At 46.1% G+C, this 27,866-nt stretch overlaps 1 protein-coding gene across 1 annotated transcript; it reads right to left on the bottom strand.

The window, feature by feature from the left end:
* Positions 1-1,927: 1,927 nt before the first annotated feature.
* Positions 1,928-27,317, bottom strand: LOC109308511 (cytochrome P450 2C8-like). The gene is made up of 9 exons (XM_019532851.1): positions 27,013-27,317; positions 24,298-24,460; positions 22,205-22,354; positions 15,878-16,038; positions 13,406-13,582; positions 11,294-11,435; positions 9,054-9,241; positions 5,007-5,148; positions 1,928-2,841 (listed from the first exon to the last, which is right to left on the bottom strand). Exons 1-9 carry the CDS (start codon positions 27,181-27,183, stop codon positions 2,663-2,665), a joined length of 1,473 nt encoding a protein of 490 aa, XP_019388396.1. The 5' UTR covers positions 27,184-27,317; the 3' UTR covers positions 1,928-2,662.
* Positions 27,318-27,866: the final 549 nt, after the last annotated feature.

Below are 27,866 nucleotides of genomic sequence, written 5' to 3'. Positions count from 1 at the left end.
CCTAGCATCTATGAATCTATGAATTTGCTACATATGGGTGACTCTTGATATGTCCCTGTTATACTAGTTGCTGGAAAAGTACTATCAATGCTGCCTGTGGAAGACCCTCCAAATCCAGTGGGAAGACAGGTATTAGCATCCTCCTACTAGCAAACACCACAAGTATTGAGGTGATGATCATTTAACATCAACTTCACTGTGCTGGCCATGTCATCCAGATGTCTGACTCCAGACTCCCAAATTAATCTCCCAGATTAGCCAAGACATATGCTCAAGAAGAGGGCAGAGAAAGCACTTCAGGGATGTCCTCAAGACCTACTTAAAAAAATGCAGCATCAATGTCAATTCATGGGAGGCCATCACCTAGGACCACCCCAAATGGAGGAAGAGTGCTGCAGGGATCTCACTACTTTGAGCCCTCATGATAACAACAGGAGATGGAAAAGTGGGAGCAGCAGAAACAGTGTCATGGACAAAATCAATATTCCAGCACCACGCACCCCACACGGAAACACGTGTCCAAGCTGCACTAGAATCTGTTGATCCTGGATAGGCCTCCTCAGCCATCTTCAGATGCACAGATAAGACAATCATGGAAGATGATCACCCTTGACTGCGAGGGATTGCTGAAGAAGAAGATGGGCCACTCTTGATATGTCCATGTTACTTCCTTAGGTCAGGAGAGCCTCTAGCACAGTGGTGCTCAAACCTTTGGCCCCAGAGCCTGAAAGAGTCACGCAGGGCCAGCATGTGAGGTTGGGCCTTGCATGCCCAGATCAGGCCCTGCAATGCCTGATTTGGGCCTCAGACTACTTTGGCCTGGCCCTGCAAACCTGGATTGGGCCTCATGTTGTCTTGGCATGGCTCTGCATGCCCAGATCATGCCCCATGCCATCTCTACATGACTGGATGAGGCATTGTGCTGCCCCAACCCCATGCACCTGTTTTAGCATGCAGGACCATGCCATCTGGCCTGCTGGGTTCAGAAACTTGGCAGCAGGGGAGCACAAATGAACGTTGCCACGGCGCTCTCACCACCAAATTGCCAGACCTGTGGGGAGCCTGGTGAGCTGGAGGACATGACCCCACAACCCAGATCTGGCCAGCGGCTGGGCGTCAAACACCCCTGCTCTAGTGCATGGAGCTTTGTGTGGGCCCATGCTCACTGACATCCATTTGAGAAGGAGCAGCAAGTGCTGTGAGGCACTTGGTGGCTAGGGCTGAGTTTCAGGGAAGTGCTAGGGCTGTGCGGGGCTAGTGTGATCAGAACTGTCTTCGGCTACCAGCAAAACAAACCCCTGCTCCTGTGTTTCATACCTGGAATGTAGTTCCTCTCTTTCCTTTGCCAGCCTCTTCCTGTACCTCTTCCTCTTATGTACCATCATCATTGCTATCACTTGCAACCAGGCCTGAGCTGTTGTTCCCTACCAACGGTTGTTGCTTCTGCCCGGGGCAGGGGGTCAGACCTGATGATCTGTTTAGGTCCCTTCTGACCCTAAGCACGATGAAACTGTGAAGCTACCAGTATCCTCAAGAACTCCTTGTAGTAGACGCACATGACCCTGGCCGCCCCCAGCTCCCAGAAACACAGTTGACAACCTGTGTCTTCTTCCACATGGACTTCAACTCTGCTGTTCTGATAGCATTGACTGGACTTACATTTATGTCCCTACTGAGACATCCGGGTCATGATGCTGTCATGCAGCACCTCATTGAGAGGCTTTTCTCTGCAGCATTTACTTCACGTGAAGATCACTCTTGGTATAAAGAGGTCTGCATCCTCCTTATGCTTCCAGTTAAGACATTTGTGATACAATGAATCCATCATAAATGGTTGTTAGGACAGTGGATATTTCAGACATTGGTGAGAGTGCTGAAGCATAAAGGGGGGTAGTTCTATATAAAATGGTACCAGGAACCACTTACACCATGTTTATTTTGAGAGCAGTCACATGCTTTGCTCCACCCCACCGCACAAATCGGATCTCTGAGGGTAACAAAACTGTGGATTTGGGATGACCATTCAGCAGCTCTGGGGCTTGGAAGCAGACACATGATATATGCACCTGGGGTCACTTACTCCATACTAGTTTACCAGATCTCTCACATGGTAGTGCTGTCACAGTTTCCATGACTTGCCCAGGGCAGGGCTGTACACTGTGTCAGAGAAAATGCATCATGTGTTCAGGTCCAAAGAGTAGTCCTTAGCCAGCAATTAATTTTGTGAGAATAAGGAAAGTAGTATTTCCTTAAAGCTATGACATTCTTGCATATTCATAGTCATCCTTCAGCCATGTCCTTCCCTCAGACCCACTTTCCCCCACTTTGTTCCTACAGATTTAAAAATACAATGCACCTACCCTGAGAAGCCTCATTCATAGGTAATCTAATCCAAATCTGCCATAAATAAAAGCTGAGTCCAGTTTCCTTTTTTTATGCTTTTTTAAATCTGTGATCTAGCAACAAGAAATTCATGACAATACATTTCAGAAGTAGGACTGTGCAGGGACATTCCTATGGTTTAGTAATGTAAGAGACTTTCTGTCAATGGGATACACTGGCACAAGCATCAGGGGAAAAAAAGGTTAATACTTGAAGGAAATTCTTAGCCCCAGACATGGTTATTTCGCACACCAGCCCTTCATCTGTGACGTGCTGCAGACTAGCGAGGAACTGCACAAATCCCGTATGGATGGGGCTGCCACGTGCCTGCAAGAATGGGCTCAATATTGACTTGCTTCACTCCCTCTGGCAGCCTGAATGTGAACGCCCGCAGCAGGTTAGAGAAGAAAATGAAGAGCTCAGTTCTTGCCAGCAGCTCGCCCAAACACACACGGTGTCCTGCAGCAGGGAGAGAGAGGGAGGGCAGTAAATATCCAAGTGGTTCAGATCCCCGCAGATCACTGACATGAGAAGCAACTGGGTTACCATTTTTATCCTGAAAACAGTAAAGCAATGGAACAAGCGGCATTGGGAAGGTGTGGAATCTCGATTATTGAGTGTTTCTGCCAGATGCCTGTCTGGCCTCTTTCTTTGGTACAGGGCTTTGGACTAAATGACCTTTGAGCTCCCTTCCAGCCTCATCATTTAATGATAAAGCAAGAGAATTTCTGCTAATTTTGGCAAGCCTTCCTTGGGACTAATGTAGCTAAAGCTTCTGTAACATGGTGTCTAAAAGACACAGGTGAATGCTGAAAAGCTGTGTCTGAAAGATCACATTCAAGGTTACAGGAGATTAGATGTTCCTTTGTGTTGTGAATTCATCTTCACAACATAAGAACCAAACATTTCTCTAAAAAATGAACTTACAGGAATTCCTTTAGGCTCCTGTACTCCTTGTATTCTCCTTGTAGGACAGGGATGTCTGGTCAGTCTGCAGGCCAGAACAGGCCCACAGACTGGCCCCACATGTTGGATCCAGCATGTGTCCTAGAGTGGGCACTATATGCCATGTATGTCCTGGAGTGGCTGGACACACAAGTCCCACTTCAGCAGATCCTACAAGTCTGTCCTACATCAGATCCTGCGCCTTTCCTGGAGTGGCTGGAGCAGATACTGTATGTGTTTTGGCACCTGCACAGGTTATTCTGGGGCTGCTCTACACATGCTGGCCTGCAGCACCCACTCTGGGGCCATGCCAGATGCTCTGGGGCTGTGGTCCATGTGCCGGCTGCTCCAGGACACACTGGATCTGGCAAGGGGCAGACACATGATTCTGGAATGGCCAGAGCAGGTGCCAGGCATGCGGCCACCCAGCATGTACAACAACAGCCTGTGAGTCAACTGAGACCCCAGGGCAGTGGGGGCCAGATAATAGGGCTCTGTGGGCTGTACTGTAGAAGATGCTGAGGTCTTAGATCTTCATGATCTAAAACTTCAACTACTACTCATATGGTTAAAGGCCTGCAGGTAAAATCCTATGAGAGATTGAGGGACCTGAATCTCTTCAGCCTCTGCAAAAGAAGGCTGAGAGGGGATCTTGAGGCCATCTACAAATCCATCAGGGAAGGGGGGAGCAAGGAATAGGGGACACTGTGTTTACCAGGGCACCCCTTGGTGTTACTAGGAACAACAGCCATAAACTGACAGAGAGCAGAGTTAGATTAGACATTAGGAAAAATTTCTTTATAGGGAGGCTTGCCAAAATCTGGAATGGGCTTCCAGGGGAGGTGGTGCTCTTCCCTACCCTGGGGGTCTTTAAGAGGAGATTAGACAAGCACCTGGCTGGGATTGTCTGACCATAGTGCTCTTTCCTGCCCAGGGTAAGGGGTCAGACTTGATGATCTACTGAGGTCCTTTCCGACCCTAAAAATCTACGAAATCTATGAAAGTACTTGCAAAACTGTTTGCAAACTCTTTCCAAATGTACCTCTCAGATTCAGTGGATCCTTATTACTTTTATATGCATTTAGCAGTAGGTCTTTTTCCTTTTGACTGTACAAGACAAACAGAGGAGCCCAACAGCCACTTCCACATAACCATCTCCACAGTCGTGTCACTAGCACTCAGGAAATGGAGGGTCCAAATAATTGTTAAACACAGCCTTCTCTGATGTCATAGGAAGTAATGGATCCATGCTGGTTACAATTCACCTTATCCATAGTACTGATGTTGTGGCTCTTTCCTTATGCTTTGCCTTTTGTAGTTTTTAAAGCAAATTAACAAACTTGTTCTCTTGCTAGACCTGTTTCGCCCTTTTTAATTATCACAAGGTTTCCCATGGGAGCAAAGCTAGTCAGCATCTGCATTACTCAGTAGTTTTTCCAAATTAATTTTTAATTCTGTGGGACAGATATTAGGATTAAGAGATACAGCTGTCTCTAACAAGGTCTTGGGAAAGCTTGAAAAGCACTATGACAAAACAGCCATTCTGAGCATCCTGGTCCACATGGTCATTCCTGGGATCAGCGATTTAATATACACTGCCCACAGACATTCGATATATACCCAAGCTCCCACCCTCCCCATCTAATCCACAAAGAAGAGTTTGCTTTGTCTGGGTTTACCTGCTGAAAATGGCAGAAAGGCTTTCTGGTTCACAAAGTTTCCATCCTTATCCAGGAAGTGACCAGGGTTGAATTGGCGAGGGGTCTCCCATTGCTCAGGGTCATACAGGACAGAACCTATATTAGGGAAAATGGTGGTGCCCTGCAAGGAGGAAACCACTGATTCAGTTTTGTCTCCGCATCTCTTCCCATCTGGGAGAAGCAGGCACATAAGACATTTAATTGATTTAAACAAATTTCAGTTCCCATTTATTTTCAGTGAGACAAATATAGAGCAAATAGAAAAGAGCAGATCAGGCCTGACCAATCTAATTTCCTTCTACAATAAGGTGACAAGCTTGTGGATGGGGTGGCAGGAGTGTATGCAATATACCTTGATGTCAGCAAAGCTTAGGACACTATTTTCCATATTCTTATTAACAAACTAAGAAAATACAAATTATATGAAAGTACAAGAAGGTGGAACCGTAGCTGCTTGGACCATCATGCCTCAATGTTTACTTGGGACAGTGTTTAAGTGAGGTTTCCCAGGAGTATGTCCTGGGTCCGGGATTGCTTAACATCTTCATTAATTAATTGGATTTATGCGGATTTGCGGATAAGACCAAAGTGAATGAAATTGCAAATGCTCATGGAGGTTGCCAAAGATCATCTTTCTGGGTCTTGATTCTTTGGAACTGGCCTCATTTTCAGAGCCTAGGTTGAAAAAATATGATTAATGGGAGCAGATCTGAAAGGAACCAGTAGAAGAACAATTTCCATAGTCTGGGAAGGCCAAACTTTTCAAGGCATTGAAGCAATAAGTTTGTTAGGGGAACAACCTCCTTGAGGAAGAGGGGATTTCAACATGAAATCAATAACTTCCTTTCCTCTCGATTACTAGAAGGAAAGTGCTTCAACCTCTGAGTGGTGCATTGCCATTCAGCTGGCAGACCCTACAAAGATGATCCTTTGAGATATATTGGTGTTACTGAGAGAACATTTGTCCAGCCAACAACAAGCACAAGCCATATGACTAGTAAAAGAGCTTAAGAACTTCCTTTGGGGCAGCTTTGACAGATACACCTGGTATTCCATCATGAAGAGGATAGCAGTGGGAAAGATAGTTTGTGGGAATGTACAGCATTTCCCCAAGGAACCTATAGCATGTGGTTAAAAATAGGTGAAGGAAAATAAAGAATGGGCATCACTGTAGAACTGGATAGTGAATGGCAAAGCCCTCTGGCACTTGACTCTAAACCTAATGGTTTAATGAGATATTGCATGGCCTTTAAGTGATTGCCATATCAATATCTGATGCATAGCCTCTGCCATGAGTAGAATAATTTGTTTTTGGGGCAGCTAAAATACATCTCCACATCTGGTTTTACAAAAGGATAGTGGCAAAACTCTTAGCCCCAGTCTCCTATTCTGGACCATGTGGGGCCTTTTTGAATTTAGGGCTATGCACTTTGGCCTCAGTTTGAATGACTAATGAATAGACTTCTTCACCCCCATTAGAACATATGGCTGCTTATCTTGATGTCAATACAGGCATACCTCGGAGATATTGCAGATTCGGTTCCAGACCACCAGAATAAAGCGAATATCGCAATAAAGTGAGTCACACACATTTTTTGGTTTCCCAGTGCATATAACAGTTATGTTTACACTATACTGTAATCTATTAAGTGTGCAATAGCATTATGTCTAAAAAACAATGTACATACCTTAATTAAAAAATGCTTTATTGCTAAAAAATGCTAACCATCATCTGAGCCGAATGGCGCCAATGGAAAAATGGTGCCGATAGACTTGCCCAACGCAGGGTTGCCACAAACCTTCAATTTGTAAAAGCGCAATATCTGCGAAGCGCAATAAAGCCAAGCGCAATAAAACAAGGTATGCCTGTATTTTCAATTAATATTAGGGAGATGGTCTCAACTCTGTAGCAGAAGTCTTACACTGTAAGGAATAACCTCATGAAATGTGCCATCAGGTATATCTTTTAGGACACAGGCATATCAAACCACTGGTAGACCAGGTAGAAGCCCTGAAGAACTGCACCACTTCTATGACCAAGAGGCAAATATGGTACTTCCTAGGCATTGCAGGATATTATAGAAAATTTGTAGCCCAGTTCTCCAGCCTAGAAACGTGGTTTAGCTAATTCTTAAGAGATTCTGAAGTGTTGAGCAGCCTTCCAAAACAACGAAGCAGCACAATGTATGTAACTAATAATACAGACACCTGATTTCACAAAACATTCATCCTTAAGGTCAGTTCTTCTGACATTACCATTTAGTTTGCTGTACTACAGAGGCATGAGAACAAAGACCACCCAGAACTTTATCTTAGTTGGAAACCATTTCCCAGGGAACAAACGTGTGCAAAAATGAAGAAGGAAAGTCTGGTTGTCAAGTAGACCTGAGTTTACTATCACCTGGGTACCCATTTCAAATTAGTCACAGATCCCACTCCACTGAAGTGCCTGAAGGGAGGAGGAATACTGCTGGTGGTATGAGAGAATGGTACCTCAGCCCGCAGTCCTTCTTGTACTTAGCAGAGCACTGGTCAGTGGCTAGACACAAACCCATGGACATTGTCACCTGTGAAGGACGAAGAGGGTCTTCCACAAACAACACTCTTGCTACTTCCTGGAGACAGGTCTGTAATGGGGTTTATAAGCCCTACACACTAAAGAAGGGGGAAGACAAGACCCCAAAGAATGTTAGGACCCAGTAGCAACTCAGGCAGCTCAGACAGTCGATCAGGGCTAAGTGTACAAGCGAGCCGAGTCAAGAAACCAGGAGCTCAGAAAGCAGGCAGTGTTACCAGAGGTACAGTCTTAGGTCAGAAAGAGTCCTGCTGCCTGGACACTTTCTCTTCCTCATCCAGAACAGATATAGGAAGAGAATGACGGGTCAAATGGCAGGAGCCGGGCACTCAGGTATGCTTCAGTGAGTGGGTGGTGACTTGGCTACTGGTAGAGGCTTTGGACAGACCTCATCCAGCTTTTGGAAATAGGAGCAGGGTGGGGGGCTGGGGTAGACAGACCAAGGCCTGGTTTGAAGGCTGCAGGCCTGATTGCTGCTCACAGTCATAACACAAAGAAGGACAGTGCTCAGCAGGAGAGGTCCAGCCTTCACCCTTCTACAAGCTGCTTTTGCTGATAGTTGATTGCAAGCCTTCCTGCTTTGCCCTGCGGTGAGAAGCCCTTTTACAACCTACGGCGAGGTGGGAGTTCACTCAGAAACCACTCTGATAAGTAATAAATCACAGTGCACCCCAGCATTGGTCGCTCCAGCTTGGTCTTCACTTGTAAGGAAGGTAAATTTTATTTGCAAGATAGCTCACATGCCTTAGCCAGTGAACTGTAAAATCCTAGAGGGACCAGCACTTCATGGGTTAACACAAGGTATACAAAGCAAGATCAACCACAGGTGGAGAGCTAACTTTGGGGTAAGGCCAGATACCTTGACAGAAGGATAGCAGAGACAGCACACAACATTAGTTATGTGCGGTACAAAGCCACCTTTTTCCTGTACCAGTCAGAGCACCCCTTGCCTTTAGATTCAGGCTGATCCCCACCTACAGTGCAACCTCACAGCAGCCACACAAGCAAGCCGCTTTTCTGAGCCTCTCCTTCAGTCCACAGTTGCCAAGCTATGGTGCCCCTGCAGCAAGTGCTTGGTGCAAAATCCCATGCCATCCCTTCTGCACTGCATTCTTTAGGAAGCAGGGGCAGGGACTTCCTGTCAACTTTTGGCCAACAACCTTTTCTCTCTGGCCATTGCCCAGCCAATCAAGGCTCCTGGAGCTGGCCTTCACAATGCCATTGCTGCTGGGGCTCCATGCCTCAGTGACGGCAACAGGTGTTTTACAGGTGACCTCAGCCTTTGAAAGAGCACTCAGCGCACAGAGACATTTCAAATGTGCCTGGGAACATGAACTGATAGGACTTTCTGAATGCATTACTTCCCAGAGGTAGGAGGAGTGGTGGAAGGGGGAGAAAGCCTGTGCCCTTTCCTAAGGATGTGATGGGGTGAATAAACAAAGTCTGTCTACCTTGGCAAGGGGAAAGCCCAGCAACATTGTGTTCTTCGCACAGACTCTGGGTAATCCAACTGGAATAATATTGCTGAAGCGCTGAATCTCATGAATCACAGCATTTGTGTAGGGCATTTTCTTCCGATCCTCATAGCAGATTAATTGGGAAGACCCCAGAACAGCATCCAGCTCCTGCTGCACTTTCTCTAAGGAGAGACATGCACTTTCACAGATAGAAAAAGCACATCATGATATCAGGTATGTTGAATCATGCACATTTATCATGAGGCCCTGTCAGTTCCCTTTTGGATGATCACAGTGGCAAGAAAACAATTTAAAATAGAAATTATTAATTTTCTATAAATAAAGGTAGACAGAGGGAAACACTGTAGTTCAAAGGCCCGAGTGCCAGAAGAGAAGCCAGCCCCTCCTGAGATCAAATCCTGGCTTTGGCATTGATTTCCTTGGAGACAGTCACCAAGACCCAGATTTAGGCACTGCTCTGCTCAACATTGCATCACTTTAAAAGAGGCGTAGCAAGCACTTTCAGTGCCTTGGGTAAGGGAAGGAAAATTATGCCAACCACCGAAGAGCTGGGGGTTGGGGAAAGTGGAGTCTTACATGCCTTAGCCCTGTGCACTTGGGTGGCAGCTGCTATTGTTGTGGGTGCTGCTGTAGCTGTGTGGGTTCAGGCTGCTGCAGCTGGGGGACTGGTTCACTGCACACTGGCTGGAGCAGCCCCAGGGCACAGGCTTTGGAGCCTCACTCACTATCCCCCAATACATTGCTGAGGCAGGGCTATACCTGCCTAGTTCCTATGGTTCGGCAGTTGAGATCATTACTCTATGAAATCCTTTGTAAACTCAAGGCAGAGTAAGGGCATATTAGATGGCCCAGACAAAAGACCCAATTACAGCTTGATCCTTCCACTGAGGTTAGAGGCTCAGATAAGTCCTTTAAACAATAATTAGATTCTAAACGTGGAAACATTATCAATTTATTTTAATTTTCCTTGTCTAGAATCAACTTTTTGAAGGGTCATCTTAAATTCATTCACCCCTCCCCCTGTACCACCACCACTGCAGCGGAGGGTGGTGGGACAGGCAGCAGAGGAGTCAAGTTGCCTGATCTCTGCCCCTTGCTGCCTGGCCTCCCACCACTTCCCATGCTAACTGTTTGCCCCCTTCCCCAGTGCCTGCATGCCCCACACCTCCCCCTGTGATCCCTATACCCCTTGCTTCCTGCCTCCATGTTTGTACCCCTCCCACCTGTTCCCCATCCCCCCAGCATCTGCCCCCTCTCCCCTCCTTCCCTGTCCCTGCAGCCCAAGGTCTGCTCCTTCCCATGGTTCCTGCACCTCCAGGTACTTGTCTCCCCTTCTGTCTGCTCCTAACCCCTCTTCCCTGCCATTTATGTTCCCCTTGCAGTTCTGGCTTCTGCTGGTACCCCACTCTGGCTCAAGACAGAGCATGGAGCTCAAACTTCCTCCAGGCCCAGTCCAATCAAGCTGTTGTGGTGGCAGCAGCTTCAGCCCTGGTCCTGGAGCCAGCACTGGAGCTGCTGCCACTACAGTGTGGCTGTGCTCTGTGCTCTCTGCCCCAGGCCACAGTAGGGTCCCAGCAGGATCCAGAGATGCAAAGAGAAGGTAAGTGGTAGCAGGGCCAAAGGTGCAGAGAGCAGGGACTCCAGGGGGTAGGTGGTGTGAGGGCAACAGCTGTGCTCCAACTCCAACTTTGAGGTCAGAGTTGGAGCCACAGTTGTTCTCATCTTCCCCCAGCTTGTATTTGAATTTAAGATGAGGGGCTTTGTTCCCCATGTTGAACGGGGGGAAAACACTACTTAGAGCTGAGTAAATACAGTCATTCTGTAATCATTCATCCTTTACATATATCCATTTGCTCAGTGAAGGTAGCCAGCAGTCTGACACACAGGCACTAGGGACGTCCAGCAGAAATGTCAGCACTAGGCAGAATTCAGCTCTTCTGTTTATGCACAAGAACAGGGTTTCTTCCCACATTCCCTTTGAGTTCTTACAGCCCTGTAGCGTATGAAATATCCTGATGCTTTCTCATTTGTACAGAGCTGAGCAGTCTGACAGTGCTAAATAGAACCAGAATAAGTATCCAGAGAATGACAGCCTGATACCATTCATCTCTTCTGACTGTAGGTCCCTGCATTTAGCTTATAGTCATCTAAGTAAAAGGTTCAGAATTGATTGCTGTCATGCATGAACAACATCCTTGTCCCCTCCCTCTCACCTTGGATGTCTGGATAGGCCACCATGTAGAGGAGGCTCCAGTACAGCGTGGTAGCTGTGGTCTCCGACCCAGCCAGAAAAAGGTCAACTATAGTATGAGCCAAGTTGTCTTCATCGTATGCAGACTTGGATCCATCTTTAGCCTCAAGATAACAAGCCAAACATTGACATTAGAACCCACAAGTTAGGACAATCTGTTGAAATGGGTTGAGTGCAACTCCACAACTGCGTTGTGCACTGCCCATAACGTAACCAAACAAAGCCTCTTTAAAAACAGTAATGGAGGGAAATGTTTTGGAAATAACACAGCAGGCACCTACCGTTGTTCATCCTCTGGCTATACCGAATGGTTAATCTCAAGTACTGGACTATGGGTTTATACATTTTGAAACTTTCATGTTCTTGGTATAAATAAGTACTTCTCTGATAATGTTTATTGGGGTGTATTATTCATGAAGTATCACTAGTTACGCGCACAGAGTCATGGGGTATGTGTGCCAGTACCTTCTTTTCCATTGTGGTTAGTCCTTGTGGTCCTCCCCCAAAGCAGGCCTCCCACTCAGCTTCCTCTCCCGACTGACCTGCCATGCCTCGATGTTATTTCAGTAAGTGGGTCACTGGGCAAGGGCCTCGCTCACAGGGGTACAGTTACTCTCACAGCAGAGGTCCATCTGGGTCTCCTTGCACGCAGCTTCCTACCCTCTCCACCATCATCCCAATGTCTTTTTGGTCTGCTATCAGTCCGCCTGGGGCTTGTTCCATTCCTCTCAATGCACCCAGTCTCAGCTGGGGGTTACCTAGCACCAGCCTTCTTCAGGCCTCTAGAGCTCCTCTGATAAGCTTGCACTAGTCTCAGCTTCCCTCCAGCCTTAGTCTGGTTTCTCTCTGCTCTGGCCCTATCCTAAGCCTACTTGGGTGGCTGTATTCTGGATCCAGCCTCCTCCTGCAGCTCCACTCCCACACCTGAAGCTGTTCTGCTCATTCCTGCTGGAGTCTTTCCCTTACATCCCTGCAAGGGCTGGATCTTCATATTTCTTTTCTCCCTCTTAAAGGGCCCTTCCACTTTTTTCCTTCCTTCTTTGTAATGGAGATCAAAGGGGACCCTGTTACAGGGATCTCAAGGGTCATTTGGTCCAACCCCCAACTTGAATGCATGAATGCTATTCCTAAGTCACCCCCAACCAGTGGTTATCCAACCTCTTCTTGAAAACCTCCAATAAAGAGCTTCCACAACTCCCCTGGGCAATCTGTTCCACTTCTTCACTGTTTTTTTCCTGACAACTACTCTAAATCTGCTTTACTGCTCTCTGCTAGGAGAAAAGTTGTTCCTTCTCTCCTTTCTTGCAGTCTTTCAAATATTTGAAGACTGCAATCATGTCCCCCCCCTTAATTGTCTCTTCCCTAATATGAATTTACCTAAGTTCTCTCAGCCTTTGCCTCTACAATTTGTCTCCCAGCCACTTTATTATTTTTGTTGAACCCCCTCCTCTCCCCCCAGCCTCCTGGACGCTCTCGAACTTGCCCACATCCTTCTTAAAATGTAAAGGCCAGAACTGCACACAATACTTGAGGAGACCTACTCAGTACCACGTTGGGTGGCACTGTCATCTCCCATGTCATACACATAATACTACTGTTGATACAAAACAGATAGCAATTGCATTTTTTTCCTCTTTTACAATTGCAGCACTGTCACAATCCTTGGTTAGGGCATCCCAGAAGTTCGAGGCTCGCCCCACAGCCTACAGCTGCCTATAGTTGGGTACAGACTGGATTTTGCTCCCCAGACTCCTCTCCCGGACAAGTCTAAACCTATAACCTGACCAGATTGTTCAACTTTATTGGAGGAAGTCCTTGCCAGCTTTCCAGTTTCCCCAGAAATTATGCAAATTAAAAGACATATTTGTCTGCCATTTCCACAGAAAGGGATGCTTGTAATTTTCAACTGACTCTCTGCACTCAGTAAGGTATATAAAGCAAGACTTACTGCATAAGAACATTACGTACAAAAAAGTAACTGCTAAATCTGGAAAGAGACAACAGACAAGATGCACTAATAGTCCCCCCAGCCTTAAACTCCACTAATGTATGAACATGTAGCAGAGTCACTTACTTTTTCCATCTCAACCAGGTAGAAGTCAATGAAATCCTGTGGCTTATCCGGTATCCCTCTCTCCAGATGCCTTGTGATCTCCATCTTTGCAAAAGAATTTAGGACATCATAGGCAGATAAGGCTTTCTTGTGAGGTCCTGGAAGATGGTGTATTATATGGGGAGCTAATTCATACAGCTATGGTAGAAAGAGATGGGAGATTCCATGATTCATTTGACAGGACTGGGATCTTTTAAGATCAGTTTAAAGGCTGAATTATACAAGAGAAAAACTTTGGTAGTGGAATAAATGAGTACATATTTGGTATTGTGTCAGAAAAATAATGCAATAATAACTGCATGCACAGATACAGACTGGGGAATGACTGGCTAGGCTACAATACTGCAGGGAAGGACCTGGGGGTTACGTTGGACCATAAGCCAACAGCACGCTCTTGTTGCAAAAAAGGGCAACAGCATCCTGGGCTGTATTAACTGGAGTGTCACTTGCTAATTGAGAGAAGTGATTTTTCTGCCTATTCAGCCCTGGGGAGGACTCACCTGGAGTACTCTGTGATTAGGGGCCTGGAAAGCACGATTTATGAGGACAGGTTGAAAGGACTCAGGTTATTTAGTCTGGAGAAGAGGAGTTGGAATGTGGGATTTGATAACAGTCTTCAAATACCTGAAGGGGGATTACAGAGAGGATGGGAATGGGCTTTTATTTGTGGCTGTAGGGGACAGAACTAGGAGCAACGGTCTGAAGCTGCAGCAGGGGAAATTTAGGCTGGAATTGAGGAGGAACTTTCTGACTATGAGGGTGCTTGGTTAAGCATTGGAACAAGCTACCTAGAGAAATTATGGAATCTCCATCCTTGCAAATTTTCAAGAGCAGGTTGGACAGATGCTTGGCTGGGATGGTTTATTTGGGATGATCCCTGTCTTGAACAGGGGTCATCCCAAATAAACCATCCCAGCCAAGCATCTGGGATGGTTTATTTGGGATGACCCCTGTTCAGATGGCTTAGTCATGGTTGATCCTCTCTTAATTAGAAGGTGGGACTAGATGACCCTGTCAGGTCCCTTCCAGGCCTACTTTCCTATGATCCTATGATCATGAGCATAAGTGACCAGAACTATACAGAGTACTCCAGATGCGGTCTCATCACTGCCTTGTATGACATTCTTCACTATTTCATCACAGGTCAACCAGCACTTTTCTCTGTTTTTCTTTCCTTCTTCACATCTTCATACTAACCCTCAGCCCAGTCTATGCCAGTAACACTTCCTACCCCACCTCCATTACATTTATTGTAATTATGTTTTGGTATTACCATAACACCTGTGCTCCAGTCATGACCAGGACCTCCATTCTGTTTGGTGGTCTGTAAACACTGAACAAAGCCAGTCCCCATCCCAGAGATCTTACAGTCTGAGGAGGAGCAAAGGGAGCTTACATATGGAGGAGCTTAAGAAGACAACAATGAGATGACATAGCTTAACAATAACAGGAAGGGATCCTAGCGGATCAGCACCCCATCAGTTGTCACATTTTTTGTAGTCATGACAGCAAAGAAGAATTATTTTAAAACCACTCCTGTTCCTTTTTTATAATATCCATGAATTACATAAATATGCAAACTCATCTAATAATTACAATAAAGATCACTTTTAAAATGAATATACTAACAACTAATTTTCCCAGTAGCTCAATATAATCAACTTTATTTAATCACCTTTCCCTCCTGCTGCCCTGGGACTTGCCCCTTTGCTCATACCCCCGGCTGTAGAGATGTCCCAGTGCAGGAGGCAGCAAGGGGGCTGGTGCTGGCTTTGGTGTGGACAAGTGAGGCAGCCTTGCAGTGTTAATGAAAGGTCCATCCCAAGCTGGAGGAGCATGAGAGAAAGCACAAGGGTGCCTGTTTAAAAATGAGGCCAGCCAGCAGTAGAGGCTGGCATGATGAGCCCTTTGGAAGCCGTTCAAGACAGAATGAGAAGGACGTTATTAATGAGTCCCATCATCTAAAAGAGTTTTAGGCCATGGATAGACATGCATTAAAAGCCCTGTGAATACCGCACTCCACAGACCCCTGCCGCCTCCTGCTGCAGAATCGGAAGCTTGCGGCAGCACAGCTTTGCAGGCAGGGGCTGGACAGCAGGGATCTCACATGCCCCTCAGCACGGGAAGGATCCTGGGGGCAGCTGAGTGCACAGGACAGGAGAGCACTCCTTGACTTTCGGCTCCGCTCCCCACGCTGTATGTGGGAGGCCTGGCGGAGCATGCAGGCACTTCAGAAAAGTAATGTTTCAAAGTGCTTCCTCAGTTCTGAGGGCCAGTTTTTAAGCGCTTCAGCCATTATTGCAGAGCTGCTTTGGCCATGCATGTCTGCATGCTTGCTGTCAGGTGTGCTGTCTAGAGTCCTTAGTCATCACAGCTGGCATTTACTTTTCTCATTTGCTATTTCAGAAAAAAGACAACAGGTATTTTACTCACGTGGTGACCGAGGCTCTCAGTAAATCTGAAGAGCGTCTCAGTGGCTTTAAGCAATCGATGAAAGTTTTTGTCTTCACTGGGGAAGCGATATCCAAAAACCACAGCACAAATTACATTTGAGACTGAGTGGAAGAGAGGTAAACACGGATCCAGGGGTTTTTCTACAAGTGCAATAATAAGCTGTCAGTATGAATGTTTCCTGATGTAATTCCTCTCCTGACTGGGGAGAGAAGATAGTGAACACTTCACCAAATGCAGCTGGACTGCAGAGTGGGAGGATGACATTCACTAAAAAGCAAACCGAAACATATTCAATATTAAGCAATATTAATCCAATATTAAGCTTTCTTGAAAAAAGGCATTGCTAAAACAGATTACTCTTAGCTCTAGGGCTATTCCATTATGTTTCTGGTATATGGGGCAGAGGCTAGAGTCCAGGGGGGAAATCTTCAAGTGCTTGGATTTTAATTTTTTCCAAGGTGTCTATCCAGTGCTCTTGTTACAGCATCCTCTGGTGCTGAGGAAACTCTTCCAAGGGGGGAACCCCACAGGATAGGGGGTGGCAGGTGGTACATAGATAGCTGAGTTTGTGATATCTGAGAGGACCACACAGGGTGCAGGAAGAAGTTACATTTATTGCGCGATCGGCCCTTTGAAAGTGCTCTACAGTCATGCTATGACACACATGCACAGCACTTTTAAAGGGGCTGATAACATGACAAATTAACTCTTAGCAAATGAGGGATCAGATAAAGGCACTCTACTTTGGAGTGCATTAGGGAACTTATGTTCCCTAGTGTTAATCTGTCCTGTGATTGGGGCTAGGTCAATGCAGCCAAGCCTTGCCCCCAGGGCTATCCGCAGGAAGGGAGGGAGAGCAAGCTTTGGGCTGGCGTTTGCCTGGCCTGAGCTGGAGGCGGGTTGGGTGTATTGGAGCCCTCCTGCCTCAGCCTCCACCCCCACCTCCAGCTCAGTCTGAGCAAACCCCAGTCCTTAGCTTACTCCCCATCCTTTCCCCCCTCCCTTCCTGCAGGCAGCACTGCGGGGTGGACGGGGCTGGGGAAGAGGAACAGCTCTTCTGCTGCAGGCAGGCTCGATCCCTGCCCTGACTCAACAGGCAAGCATCAGGGGGCACAGCTACTCCTCTTCTGCTTAATATTGGATATGTTTGGATTTGCTTTTCTCAGTGAATGTCACCCTCCCACTCTGCAGTCTAGCTAGGACAAAGGCCTGCAGGTCTGTCAGCACTCATGGTGACTTGCCTGACTGGTTCAAAGGCGGCAGACCTCACAAGGTGTGTAGGTAAGCTGCTAAGGAGGGCTGGGGAGCAGCTGGAGGTCACGGTGCTTGTGGGTACCAACAATGTGGGTACCGGTAACAGAGAAGTCTTGGAAGCTAAATTTAGGCTGCTAGGTAGGAGGTTGAAGTCCAGGACTTCCCTGGTAGCATTCTCTGAAACTGCCGCGCACAGGGCCAGCTATACAGTCTCAACGTCTGGCTGAGCCCGTGGTGTGGGGAGGAAGGACTTAGATTTGTTAGGAACTGGGGGACCTTTTGGAACAGAGGGAAGCCTGTACAGAAGGGATGGTCTTCACCTGAGCCATATTGTACCAAACTGGTGGCACATAACACTAAACAAGTGGCAGAGCAGCTTTTAAACTAAAACCAGGAGAAAGCCAACAGGTACACAGCAGTGCACAGTTTTGACTGAGACCCCCTACAAGGGTGAAATTATAAAAAATGAGGATAAGAAACAGAATGAGGACAAGCACAATCAAATACCTTTAATGCGTAAAAAATCACACGGAAGTAATCAACCAAGCAACAATAAAAAGTATGCATGCTTTTATACTAATGCTAGAAGTCTAAGATCAAATGGCGGGGCTTCGAATGCTTAGCTGTAAATAACAATATCAACATAATAGGTGTCTCTGAAGCATGGTGGAATGAGAAAAATCAATGGGATACAAATTATACAGGACTGATAGGGTAAGTCTTAGTGGTGGGGGATTGGCACTATAAAGCAAAGACTGCATTGTATCAAATAGGGTAGATTTTTTCAGCTGGTAAGAGATACACCATAGAATCTCTGTGGATAGAAATCCCAGGTTTCAATAGTAAAAAAGTACATCTAGGGATATACTATTGACTCCCCCCCACCCCAGACCAGGATGGCAGCAGCAAGTAAGAAATGCTAAGGGAGGTGAGAGAGGCTGCAACAGCATAAAACGTGGTAATAATGGGGGACTTCAACTGTCCACAAACAGACAAGGTCAGTCTGACATCAAGCTGGAATGCACAGCCCAAATTTGTTGATGTTATAAAAGACTGCTTCCTGACATAGTTCTGGAAACTACAAGAGGAAAGGCCATTCTTGCCCCAGTCCTGAGTAGTACACAGGATTTGATGCAAAGGGTGAGTGGTACTGAGCCACTCTCTGAATAGCCATCATAATGCAGTTGGGTTTATTAGGGCCTTTGGGAACCTTCCTATCTATGTAGGAGGGGAGACAAGAAAATCTACCACAGTAGCCATTAACTTTAAAAAGGGAGACTACAGCAAAATGAAGCAGCTAGTTATATGGAAATCAAAAGGGGCCTAAAGAGGTGAGGAACTTGCAGGCAGCATAGGCACTGCTTAAGAACACCATACTGGAGGTGCAGAATAAATGCATACTCAAAATCAAAAAAAAAGGAGAGCAGATCAAAAGCAAGCCAGCAGAGTTTAATGGCAATTTTGTAGAGGCAACAAGCAGAAAAAAGTCTTCTTTCAAAAAGTGGACATTAAATCCTAATGAAGAAAATAAAAAAGAGCATAAACACTAGCAAAGCAAATGTAAAACTGTAATGAGAGAGATTTGAGAATAAACTTGCTAGAGACATAATAAACGTTTCTTTAAGTACATTAGCAAACTTGCTGGAGCATCAGGCTCAGAGAGTAGTAATCAATGGCTCGATGTCTAGTTGAAAGCCAGTATACAGTGGAGTGCCCCAGGGGTTGGTCCAGGGTCTGTTTTTGTTCAATGTGTTCATCAACGACCTGGAAGATGGGATGCAGTGCACCCTCAGCAAGTTCACCCATGACCTGAAGCTGTGGGATTTAATAGATATGCTGGAGGGGAGGGCTAGGATTCAGAGTGATCTAGACAAATTGGAGGATTGGGCCAAAAGAAATCTCATGAGGCTCAAGAAGGGCAAGTGCAAAGTCCTGCACTTAGGACGGAACGATCCCCTGCACTGGTGCCAGCTGGGGTGACTGGCTGGGCAGCAGCTCTGCAGAAAAGGACCTGGGTGTCACAGTGGACAAGTGGCTGAATATGAGCCAGCAGTGTGCCCTTGTTGCCAAGAAGGCTACCAGCATCCTGGGCTGCATTGGCAGGAACGTTGCCAGTAGGGCAAGAGAAGTGATTATTCCCCTATATTCAGCACTGGTGAGGCCACATTTGGAGTACTGTGTTCAGTTTTGGGACCCCCCCCACTACAGAAAGGATGTGAACAAGTTGGAATGAGTCCAGCAGAAGGCAACAAAAATGGTTCATGGGCTGGGATACATGACTTGTGAGGAAAGACTGAGGGAACTGGGCTTATTTAGACTAGAAAAGAAGAGACTGAGAGGGGACTTAATAGCAGTCATTAACTACCTGCAGGGGGGTTCAAAAGAGGAAGGAACTAAACTGTTCCCAGTGGGGGCAGACGACAGAACAAGGAGCAAGAGTCTCAAGTTGCAGCAAGGGAAGTTTAGGTTGGATATTAGGAAGAATTTTCTTACAAGGAGAGTAGTAAAACACTGGAACAGGATACCCAGAGAGGTGGTGGAAGTTTCATCCTTGGAGGTTTTGAAAACCTGGCTAGACAAAACCTTGGCTGAGATGTAGTTGGGGCTGGTCCAGCTTTGAGCAGGGGGTGGGACTAGATGTGACCTCCTGAGGTCCCTTCCAACCTTTTCTATGATTCTATGATTCTAGATGCCAAAGGCCCAGCAGGGAGTCAGTTGGGCCATTGCTTAGAAACTAAATGCATTCTTTGCATCTGTCTTCACTGTGGAAGATATTAGGGAGATTCCCTCACCAGATCCAGTCCACTCTAGGGACAAGTCAGTGAAGCTGTCTGAAAATGAGGTTTCAGTAGTTGATGTGGTAGAGGAAATTGATAAACTGAAGAGCAGCAAATCACCAGGACCTGATGGCATTCACCCTAGAGTCCTGAAGGAACTCAGGTTTGAGATTGCTGGACTCCTGACTGTAGTGTGCAACTTATCACTAAAAACAGCCTCAGTACCAGAGGGCTGGAGGGCTGCCAATGGGACTCCCATATTAAAAAATGTTCGAGAGGGGACACAGGGAACCACAGACCAGGGAGTCTAGTCCTGGAAAACTGGTAGAAATCATAATTTAGAAAAAGATTGTTCAGCACATGGATGAACATGACTTGCTGGGGAGGAATCAACATGGCTTTGTCAAAGGGACATCACACCTCACCAATCTACTAGAGTATTTTGTCAGGTAGCAAGTGGATCAGGGCAATCCAGCTGACATATTATATTTGGACTTCTGAAGTTTTTGACAAGGTCCCACCATCAGAGGCTCTTAATGAAATTAGATAGAGGATTACAGGAATTGGTTCAAAGATAGAAAGCAAAGGATGAGTATAAATGGTCAGAAGGAGAGAACTTCACTGAGTAGAAACACACACACACACACACACACACACACACACACAAGGAGAACCCTGTAGTTTAGAGGTGGTACAGGAGATGATGACAGAATCCTCAGTAAGAAAAACTTAACAGATCCCTTTCAGTGAAGTGCTCAGAGTTACAATGACGAATCACATACCCACTGATAAAATAATGGATGTCAAGAAAACCATCTTATGCCCAAACAGTAGACCAAATATAAATGAATTGTTTACATGCACAAGTCTAATCCCATAACTACTGGCAAAATCTGGTAGCATTCTTTTACGAAAATAGGCGCTTCATCCTAGCCCAGAGCTGTCAAACTAATGACCTACAAACCACATGCAGTTTGTGATGAGTTAAGTTTTGGCCTGAAGGCTCCAACCTGAGCACTACTCCCACCCCTGCTCCAGCTGCTGTTAGGGTCCCTGGGCCCCCCTTTCCTTCTCTGACTTCAGCTTCCTGTGCCTGCCCCTGGGGACAGCTTGGCCCTCAGAGCTCAAGAGGCCTGTGGCTTGCAGGGGACAGGACTCCTGCATGGCATGGCAGGAAATCCGTGGAGGTATGTCCTGTGTTGGGTGTGACCCCCAGGCACTTAGAAAAGCCCCATTCTAGGCCATAACAGAACTTTTAGTCTATCATTGTCCACAGTCCCTCTACCTATAGCATCTAAGTCTTGAGACTAGACTAGATTTAATTGGTACAGTGCTGGACACAATTTATTCTGGTCTACAATGACCACTATATCATGCTTAGCATTGTGTTATCCACCTCAGTGGCTCAAAGCTGTGTTTGAACATGGTAAAATCTTGTAATGAAGATGAGACTTAGCTTCCTACTTCTGCAAGTTGGAAGAATGTCAATATGAAGGGTAATGCTGTAAATAAACCCCACACAGTTCTCCCTTCCCTATTTTCCCAACAGGTGGCAAAGCTCTTCTCTGGTCAGCAGAGTCATAAGCATTTACTGTATATATGGGCTTGGTGGAGCTGTCTCAAGCCCTACAGCTGCATCACCTTGTGCAAATTGCTTCATTGTGTAAATGGTGCTGTTAGATTAAGTGCTTCTGGTCTATACTTAGCCCTGAAATGAATGTAATATGACCTTATATCAGCACTGGATGCATGCCAATAAGCTCTCCCTCTCTTGGCATACATCTAAGTGCTCCCTCAAAACAACTCCATTACAACCATTTCAGGATTTGGTATGCATGAAGCAGGTGAACTGTGCACTCTGGCATGACCTGGTGGTTGTGTAGACATGCTGTAAATGGTACTGAGACAAACAAAGGCTCAGTGTTAGTAAGCATACTAGGATACCTATATATCTTATGGATGAACACTAAATAGAAAGGAATGCATGTTACTGAAGATGACTATCTGGCACTTAAACTTCTTTCCACCCCTAATTATAGCTCTTAAGTCCAATGGTTTTACCAATAGCTTGGAGAGAGAAAGTTTCTCAGGTCAGTACTGAACTACAGGACTAAACACTCTGCATTGCCATGCCATTTCTTGGGGTCAGCTATAGGGCTCCAAGATCTGTAAATGCTCCACTCTGGGACAGAAGCCATGTGAGATCAGAGTAGGATCAATGAGTTTGCATAAAAAAGGAACCCAAGGACTCATTTCATAGCAGTGACATACATACCTTTCATACTCGCAAAATGCTGCAGCAGATGATGTGCCTCCTCTTGTACCCAGTACTCCAGGCCTTTCTTCCCCATTCCCAGGTGGCGTAAAGTCATCACCCCAAAGCGTCTCTGTTGTTTCCAGGTGCGGCCATTTGAAAAGATAATACCTGAGGCCACCAAGAACCAGTTCTCTGTCACACTAATGAATATTACACATATCACTGAAAGACCATCATTTAATGAATCCTGGAATAATTTATTAGAGTTATTTTCCAAACGGGAAATGCCAGGTACTAATGGGTTCTTTAATTTAGCAGAGAAAGATATAAGAGCAACCAATGGCTGGAAGCTGAAATCAGATGAGATCACATTAGAAATACAGCACATATTTCAACAAGAAGAATATTAACAACTAGAATAATGTTCAAAGAAATGCTGGATTCCCCACGTGAGTGGGATTGGGCAATATGGTAATGATTCAGTAGCATGTTATTTTCCAGAGAATACTACTCCCACATCCAAGGAGTAATCAGTCACTGAGAATCTATTTGCCATTTGTTATGTCCATGCATATTGGCCAGACAAGTGGGTAGGTACACACCTGAGCCAAGGCCTCGCTGATATAATGGTTGTTTATATGTCCAAGGGGAGAAGTGTTAGCTGTGAAGAAATCTAATGAAAGGCTTTTGGAAAAAATAACTGACTAGAGCTCTTTCGAAAAATTGGTTGCTTAGGACATTGGATTAATGAGCTAGCCATCTGAAAGGATGTAAGTATTTCCTAGATATAATTGGATCAGGAATGACACCTGACCTCTCAAGCAGCTGCACATCTGGCAGAGGAAATAAGCTGCAGAGGTAAGGAGATAAGGTTGAGTACTTAAAGAGTTGCCACAGGAGTAAGTTTTTGTCTAAGGATCCCTGGCATTGGGTGATTTAGGATCTTGTTACACCTTATGCTGTGAGATGCACAAATGTTGATCAGTTTAGTGCTAGTCTGGAGTTTGGAGCAGTCACACCTTCAAGTTGGGCAGCACATGTGTGGGGAGTGGCCACATCTTAATGGAAAGCTGGGTTTTGCAGATCAAGAGATAATCCTGCCCTGGAGTGGCATCACTTTGAGCAGAATAATAAATACTTCAAACTATATTAAGGTGTTAATGTGCTGACAATCCAGGGGTTAAGAGTTCCAGAAGCCACCCAAAATTACTGTATAACAAGGCCCTTAGTCTCCCAGCTGATGGAAGCTGCATAGTGCGAGCTAACAAGCTACTTGCAGAAAACTGGGCCCTAGTCAGAGCCAACAGTTGCATACTAAAGGGTGGAAGTTAGAGTAAGATCATATCCAGTTCTTATCATTTTCTTTGTGTATCTGTCTCTTCCAATACGTAGTGATAGAGTGATGTTGCAGCTGTGGTGTCCAGGAATTGTACAAGAGGCAAGGATTTCTTAGGGTGAGATCTCTTACTGGAGCAACTGCATAGTTGGGGTAGAGTTAGACAAGCTTTAGAATGCAAGCCATTCTTCACTGAGACCTATAATATCTTACACAAGCCAGACAGGGTATGATTCCTCATGCAGGCAAAATCTCCTCTGCAAGGGGCTGGTAAGGCTGGCACTGGGACAATGGAGCAGAGGTGCACTGGACCAAGGAGCTGGCAAACCTCAGCTTCTTCTCTGTGGTCAAGCTATGGATGGCAGAGAAAGGTTTGTGTGTGAAGGACAGCTCTGGAGGTGTGAGAGTACCCTGGCTGTGCCACAGTGGGGTCCCAGGCAATGTGTTTGGGGCAAAGGGAGGCTGTAGTGATCACAACCATTTCTCATATCTGGACCACCATCCCCACTACTTCAGTACATCACCTCTGTCTTTGGCCCAGTGAGAACTGCTGACAAATTTCTTATGGATTATTATTTCTCGGGATTTCCCTCCTCACTTGAACACAGGGACTGTTTTCTCCCTACTTTCTTTTCAAGCAACCTGCTTACATCACTAGTTCTTCATAGCAATCTGCCATTACTGTACATGAGACAGTGGTCACAAAATATGGGAGTAGCCACATGAAATGAGAAGCTAGCACTTCCATGCAATTTCTGTGCCAAGAACATCTCACCTTTTCCTTTTTCTATCACTCTGAAGAACATACTCACTGCTCGCCCAGAAACTTCCTCAGGGTGAGCAGTCAGACCGTCTTTCACTGCATGAAATCCATTCAGGACAATGATGGGGGTCCATCCAAACCACAAAGTGAAGATGTCACCATGAATTTTTGCCAGCTGTAGAATAATCAGCACCAGTAAAGCACAGGTGACGTACTCCCGTACCAAGCCAGCCAGTACTGAGCCTGCTCTTATTTACCAGTCAGGAGGGAGCTGTGGCTGGAGAAATGCTCCCTTTTTTATGTAACAGTTGGACAACTTGACCTACTCTCAGACCCCGCTGTGGTTTCAGGGCTGACTGCTCATTCTGTTTCATAGTATCATAGTGCTTAGGGTCAGAAGGGACCAAAACAGATCATCAGGTCTGACCCCCTGCCCTGGGCAGGAACGTGTGCTGGGTCATAACGCCCCAGCCAAATATCTGTCCAGCCTCCTCTTGAAGACCCCCAAGGTAAGAGAGAGCACCACCTCCCTTGGGAGTCCATTCCAGCAGCCTGTTTACTACTGGCTACCATGCGGTGCTTCCCCTTCCACCTCTCCATGGCATCAGAGCTGTTCTCATGCATGCTGGGCAGCTTTTATCACGAGAGCTCTTCTGCTTGCCCACCATCACTACAGCTCTGTGTTTCAGCCAGCCCTTTCTCCCCTACCTGGCACGGCCCCTTCACAATACCCGCTGCATGACAACCAGACATCCTCTGTGCAGGAGGATCCCTCTGTGTTTCTTGGCAGTTTCCCACTCTTTGTGCTCCCAGGGAGGAGTGCAGGGAAGGGAGCAGGCCAAAGGCCTGGCCTAAGAGAACTGCCTTTAAAAACTGCACACCTCTCAGACCCCAGCACCATGAAAACTGCCAGCTTCGGGGTCCTGGAACTGTTCACAGGAACAACTTGACCTTACTTATCTCTGGAAGGTTTTTGTTTCCAGGGTTAGTCTAATAAAACTAACTGTAGTGATCAAGGGGTGAACGTTTGTTAACACAAGAGCCCTGTGATTAGTAGGCCTGTGCAAATAGGCAGCTATTCAATTCAGCTTCGGATCTGGCCGCTTTGGATGCCAGTGATCTGATCCAGAGCTCCAGATTGGTTTCCTACTTCAATTCGGCCGAAGCGGCTCCAAAGCTTTGGAGCTGCCTCAAAGATCTGGCCATAGGGTATAAAGGGGAATCAATGAAATACCTATAACTTTGCTGTTTTTTGTCTGATTTCGATGAAACTTGCAGGGGTGGTAGGCTTCATCACCTGAGCAGGGGCTACCACCTCTGCAGTTTTTATCCCCCTGTGGTGTAACACGTACACATGACTTGAGTTTTGCTTTCAAGAATTTGGTGTGCAGTTCCCCTCAAACCCCTGCATCTATCTTCTTGAAACTTGGCAGGCTTCATGCTCTCAGCAGAGGCTACCACCCCAGCAAGTTTCATCCAAATCAGACAAAAACATTAAAGTTATAGATATTTCATTGATTCCCCATTATACCCTATGGCCGGATCTCTGAAGCAGCTCCAAAGCTTTTCCAAAGTGGTTTGGAAAGTCTAAAGAAGCCAGTGCTTCGATCCAGACATGCTGCTTTGGTGTCTGAAGTGTCCGAATCTTGTCCAGTTCTGAAGCGCGGTCTGAAGCCTCACACAGCTCTAGTGATTAGAGCACTCTCTCAAGATGTGGAAGACCTGGGTTAAGTTCCCATTTCTGCCTGAAGGGTTCAGATCCACCCTCCCACTTCCACTTAGAGTGCTCTAGCCAGAGATTTTGTTTTGAACAAAATCAAGGGTTTGGGGGGTTGTTTTGGTTTTTTTTAGCCATTTAAATACCACAAACATGTATACATGTTCAGTGCATTCTTCTAAGCAACCCTATGGTGACCAGCCTAGAAAATCCCAGCACTCTAATAGTTAAAACTGAGGTCTTTGAAAGTCCCTCTTCTAAACTGAATGCTTTTTAAAAACATGGGACTGAGAGGGGTCTCTCAAGCTACTTATCCTTGCACTTATCCAAGAGATACTAAAATTCATCCTTCCACCTCTGCCCCCTACACACCCCACAGTCCCAAGGCAGTTTGGGGAAACAAAATTCTACACCGTGCCACAGGTAAAAAGCAGAGCAGACAAGGGCACTGCCAATGCCTGGCTCCTGCAGCGGTAGAGAAGTTATGAGATAAATAGGAACTTGGCTATATCTCACACAAGAAGAAGGCAGGAAAACCCCAAAGTCCTTCCAATCTGACTTGGCAGGAAGGGGGAAAGTCTGCTCTGACTCCAAATATAACAACTGGCTTAACTCTGAGTGGAAGAGGAAGATCTTCCAGGCAGGTACCAGAGAGATTTCTAAACACCAACAGCAGCAGTACTCTCCAGTCAAAATGCTCACTTCTGTCTAAGGCTAATGGCCAATCCTTCAGACGAAGGCAGCAGAAACTAATACAGCCTTCAGGAGGGAAAAAGTTCCTTTTGTGGCCCTGCAGGTGACCAGCAGAAGCCCTGAACCATGGAATTACTATAGTCATTTCTTACCCCAACACAGAAATTCCACTCCCAGTGCTGTTACATTCCTGGGACCACCAGTTTTTGCAGAAGTATGCTGCATCCCATGCTAAAAGAAACCTCTCTCCTGTCCAATAGCTGGTCTGATAACTTGGCTATGAGCCTATTAATTAAAGAGTATCTGAAAATACTAACCTTCATGAGGAAATCACGATGAAGGTGAAAATGCAGCTGCAACAAGTTTCCAACAACGGGCAGAGGAATTGGTCCAGGGGGAAGGTGTCTACTTGCCTGTCGCAACTTCAGAAACTGCATGATTAGAAAAGACACAATTAGGGCTATGAGAGCTTGACTTATTGTCAGCATCTTGCTGATGCCTTAGCTAAGCCTGACTGCCAACATTCAGCTACTTTGATGTTCCCACAGTACTTCCAAAAGAATTTAACTTCCTCTGCCTGTTTCCCAACTCTGGCCCTCCCTCTTTATCACCGCCCTCCCATTCTTCTTCTCCTAACATACTGTAGACTTTCTCCAGGTACAGATTATGCTTAATAGATCCAGTTGCACAGAAACACTTATTGTTGTAAGAGATATTATTCCCTCTTTAGGCAGACCCTCACAACACATTTCTTCAGCTCTTCATATCAGATTCACCAAATACAAATTACAAAATCTGGGGTTTTCCAGACAATCAGAAACAAGAGGAAGATCAGGGAAAGTGTGGGTCCCTTAATAAATGGGGAAGAAGGGGCAGGCAAGCTAGTGACAGAAGATGCAGAAAAGGCTGAAGTACTCAGGGCCTTTTTCACAGGCAAGGTCAGTTCCCCGACTATTGCACCAGGCAGTACAAACTGGGGAGGAGGGGAGCAGCCCTCAGTGGTGGAAGAACAGGTTAGGAACTGTTAAGAAAAGCTGGATGTCTACAAGACCGTGGGGCCAGACGGGATGTACCCAAGGGTGTAGAAGGAGTTGGCCAATATGATTGCAGAGCCACTCGCCACCATCTTTGAAAACTCATGGTAACTGGGAGAGGGCCCAGATGATTGGGA

The sequence above is a fragment of the Crocodylus porosus genome, unplaced genomic scaffold (assembly GCF_001723895.1).
Source record: "Crocodylus porosus isolate Cpor-Errol unplaced genomic scaffold, CroPor_comp1, whole genome shotgun sequence".
In the NCBI taxonomy this organism is placed as follows: Eukaryota; Metazoa; Chordata; order Crocodylia; family Crocodylidae; genus Crocodylus; species Crocodylus porosus.
This window is presented reverse-complemented; position numbering and strand designations above follow the sequence as displayed.